The following is a 3,792-nucleotide window of genomic DNA, read 5'->3' on the forward strand; positions in this document are numbered from 1 at the left end:
TGAAGGTTCGGGTGCTGAGGGAGAATAAAATAACATTAGATGGTCAATTGTAGATATCAAGGGGATCAACCCGTCGCTATACATGCATAAAATACTCATGGAGGAGGAATTCAAACCAAGCATCGATGGTCAGCGGAGATTGAATCCACACATGAAGGAAGTGGTAAGAGCTGAGGTATTGAAGTTGCTCGACGCAGACATCATCTACCCGATATCAGATAGTGCATGGATCAGTGCAGTACAGATTGTTCTCAAGAAAGGGGGTATCATAGTGGTGAGAACGAGAAAAATGAGTTGATTCGTACAAGAACACTAACTGGATGGAGAGTTTGCATCGATTACTGCAAACTAAACGCTGCTACTCGAAATGATCATTTTCCACTACTGTTCATTGATCAGATGTTGGAGAGACTAGTAGGGGACCCGCATTACTGTTTTCTGGATGGGTACTCCGAGTATAATCTGATTCCAGTAGCACCTGACGATCAGGAGAAGACAACTTTCACATGCCCCTACGATACCTTTGCATACCGTAGGATACCTTTTGGTTTATGCAACGCTCCTGCCACCTTTCAGCGCTGCATGATGGCTATCTTTTCGGATATGATTGAGAAATTCATCGAGGTATTCATGGACGACTTCTCAGTTTTTGGGTCTTCGTTTGATGAGTGTTTGGAGCATATGAGTCTTGTGTTACAGCGGTGTACAAAGACCAACTTGGTATTAAATTGGGAGAAATGTCACTTTATGGTACAGGAGGGCATCGTTTTAGGACACAAAATCTCAGCAAAGGGTATTGAGGTAGACATAGCAAAGATTCAGGTGATCGAAAAATTACCGCCACCAACATCAGTGAAAGGTGTTCGTAGCATCCTCGGGCATGCCGGTTTCTACAGAAGGTTCATCAAGAATTTCTCAAAAATAACTAAACCACTACGCTGTTTGTTGATGAAGGAATCCACATTTGAGTTCACAGACGAGTGTTTGCTGGCTTTTAATACCTTGAAAGAAAAGTTGATTTCAGCACCCGTGATCATCACACCGGATTGGAACCTACCATTTGAATTAATGTGCAACGCCAGTGATTTTGCTGTTGGGGCCTTATTGGGATAACGAAAAAATAAGATATTTCACGTGATCTACTATGCAAGTAAAATCTTGAAGACGCTCAATTAAACTATGCCACTACAGAGAAAGAGATCCTTGCAGTAGTCTACGTCTTTGATAAATTTCGATCATATCTTGTGGGGTCAAAGGTCATCGTTTACACATATTACATTGTTATCAAGTACTTAATGGAAAAGAAGGATACAAAACCACGTCTCATTCGTTGGATATTGTTGCTTCAAGAGTTTGATTTGGAAATCAGGGATAAGAAGGGCAGTGAAAATGTGGTGGCAGACCACTTGTCTCGACTTGAGACCACAGAGCAGATAGAGACCGTGGACGTCACAAAATATCGAGGTATGATTGGATCCCTTCTTTATTTGACTGCTAGTAGGCCCGATATTATGTTTAGTGTTTGCCTATGTGCTCGCTTTTAATCTAATCCTAAAGAATCACACTTAAGTGCCGTGAAAAGAATTTTTTGTTATCTAAGTGTTACGAAAACTTTAGGACTTTGGTATCCAAAAAGCACTCATATTGACTTAATTAATTATTCGGATGCCGATTAGGCCGGATGTAATGTTGATCGTAAAAGCACTAGCGGAAATTGTCACTTTCTAGGCTTTGCACTCGTGTCTTGGTCTAGTAAGAAACAAAATTCCGTTGCACTATCCACCGCCGAGGCCGAATATATCTCGGCCGCTAGTTGTTGTGCACAAACACTTTGGATGAAACAAACTTTATGTGATTATCATTTGACTTACGATCATATACCCATTTTATGTGATAATACTAGGGCTATAAATTTATCTAAAAATCCCGTTTTACATTCATGAACTAAGCATATCGAGATTTGACATCATTTTCTTCGTGATCATACCTAAAAACGAGATATTGAATTAGAATTTATAAAGATCAAAGACCAATTGGCTGATATTTTTACAAAACCTCTCGCGCATGACCCTTTTTCCTACATTCGAAGAGGTTTAGGAATTCTTGAAGAAAATGAAATAAATTGAGTGATAGAATGTTTTAAATTTCTCTTGCATGTTTTTCATTTCACTTTCTCAAAATCATTTAAAAAAAATAAAATCCGAACGAGCCAAACTTGTCCGGACTATACTATCCGGATTGGCAGAGTGTTCAATGAAATTTCAAATTTTTGTCATCCGGACGTCCGGATTATGACACGGACGTCCGAAACATCGCAATCCAGTTTTTAAACCACGCGTCCATCTCTTTCGTCTTCTATTTTCTCCATTTTCTCTGTAATATCCACACACACGCACATATTTTCTGTTCCAATCCATTTTGTTTCCCTCTTAACTCAATAACCCAAACGATTGCACACATTTCTCAACCAAAATTCGAAATTTTTCCTCAAAAATCGACCTTCTTCTTCGCTCGAATCTCTCTGCAAAACTTTAATTTTTTTACTGAAAATCCCTCATAATAGTTAAAGTCTTTCACACACCTTTAATCTACTCATCTAGTAGCCTATTTTTGCATGGAAAATCATCAATTTTTTCTTACCCATACCAAGCCCTAGAAAACGACCGTTTGCTTTTTTTTTTGGGGGATTTTCTGAAAATTTGGGCATTCCACCTATTTCTTCAAAATTCTCCATTATGTCAAGTTCTAGACGAGGAAAGAGGAGAAGAAGGATCACGCAACGACCTCCTTCACCATCGGACCGTGAAATGGATTCGGAGTCGGAGGTGCAACCGAATCCTTTTGAAAAATCGCCCATTTTAATCGGTAAGAATGTTGATTTTATGGATTTTACTATTGAAGCTCCCGCATTTCATATTGAGGAATGTTTTGAACGAATGGGATAGGTAACCGTAGCTACAATGAAAGAACATGCTTATCCACGTCTAATGAAAGAATTTTATCAAAAAATGCACTTTTCACCACGTTTTGACGAGATCACATGCTTTGTTAACAATGTTCGCTTTACAATTTCAAAAGTCATAATTCGTACTATTCTTAATCTTGAACCTTGTGATTTGGAAGTATTTTTACATAAGTCTCCACCAACGGTGGAAGGTTACGATCCTTCAGATGCATGTCATCGAGTCACGGGGAAAGTTTTTGAAAATATCACAAAATTAAGTGCATATCAATTAACTCTTACTTGCAAAGTTTTACAAAATATAATTGCGCATGTTATTTTTCCCCACAAAGGTCATCGAGACGAAGTTAATCACTTCGATCTCTTTATTTTGGACTCTCTCTTAGTCGGGCGTAAACTTGATTTTCCCACTATTGCACTTGGTCTTATGAAACTTGTGCATGCATCATGACACACTAAAGCTTTACCTTACGGGATGCTTCTCACAAAAATCTTTAAACACTTTAACGTTTCATTGGATGGTGAAGATTTTATAAAATTACGCCCTACCGATACTATTAACATTTAAACCTTAAAACGGATGAAGATACTAAAGGAACAAGGCAATGGGTAGCTCATACGAAAGGGTTTGATCCTACCTTCGGTCCATCCACTCTCCCATTTGACGATGCACTTGAATCAGACGAAGACGAACCTGAAGTTCCTGCTCCTGCATCTGACATTCCCGGCTCGAGCGCGCCTCCTACTTCCCGAGGGCGTTTCACATTTATCGAGGAGCACTATAATCTCTTCCACGGGCAGATTGATTCTCTTACCTCATCGGTCGAAGG

General features: G+C 39.2%; 1 protein-coding gene across 1 annotated transcript; it reads left to right on the forward strand.

Moving 5' to 3' along the window:
- Positions 1 to 225: 225 nt before the first annotated feature.
- LOC111384347 (uncharacterized mitochondrial protein AtMg00860-like) lies at positions 226 to 1,113 on the forward strand. The gene is made up of 2 exons (XM_023008618.1): positions 226 to 471; positions 757 to 1,113. Exons 1-2 carry the CDS (start codon positions 226 to 228, stop codon positions 1,111 to 1,113), a joined length of 603 nt encoding a protein of 200 aa, XP_022864386.1.
- The last annotated feature ends 2,679 nt before the right edge of the window (positions 1,114 to 3,792 follow it).

Source organism: Olea europaea, unplaced genomic scaffold (genome assembly GCF_002742605.1).
Source record: "Olea europaea var. sylvestris unplaced genomic scaffold, O_europaea_v1 scaffold290, whole genome shotgun sequence".
NCBI lineage: Eukaryota > Viridiplantae > Streptophyta > Magnoliopsida > Lamiales > Oleaceae > Olea > Olea europaea.

What these genes read in the sequence shown, in the direction of transcription:
- LOC111384347 (XM_023008618.1), top strand. Translation starts at nt 226, where the DNA reads ATGGATCAGTGCAGTACAGATTGTTCTCAAGAAAGGGGGTATCATAGT. An exon ending in CCGAGTATAATCTGATTCCA is followed by an intron (nt 472 to 756) that starts GTAGCACCTGAC and finishes TTTATGGTACAG; the next exon opens with GAGGGCATCGTTTTAGGACA.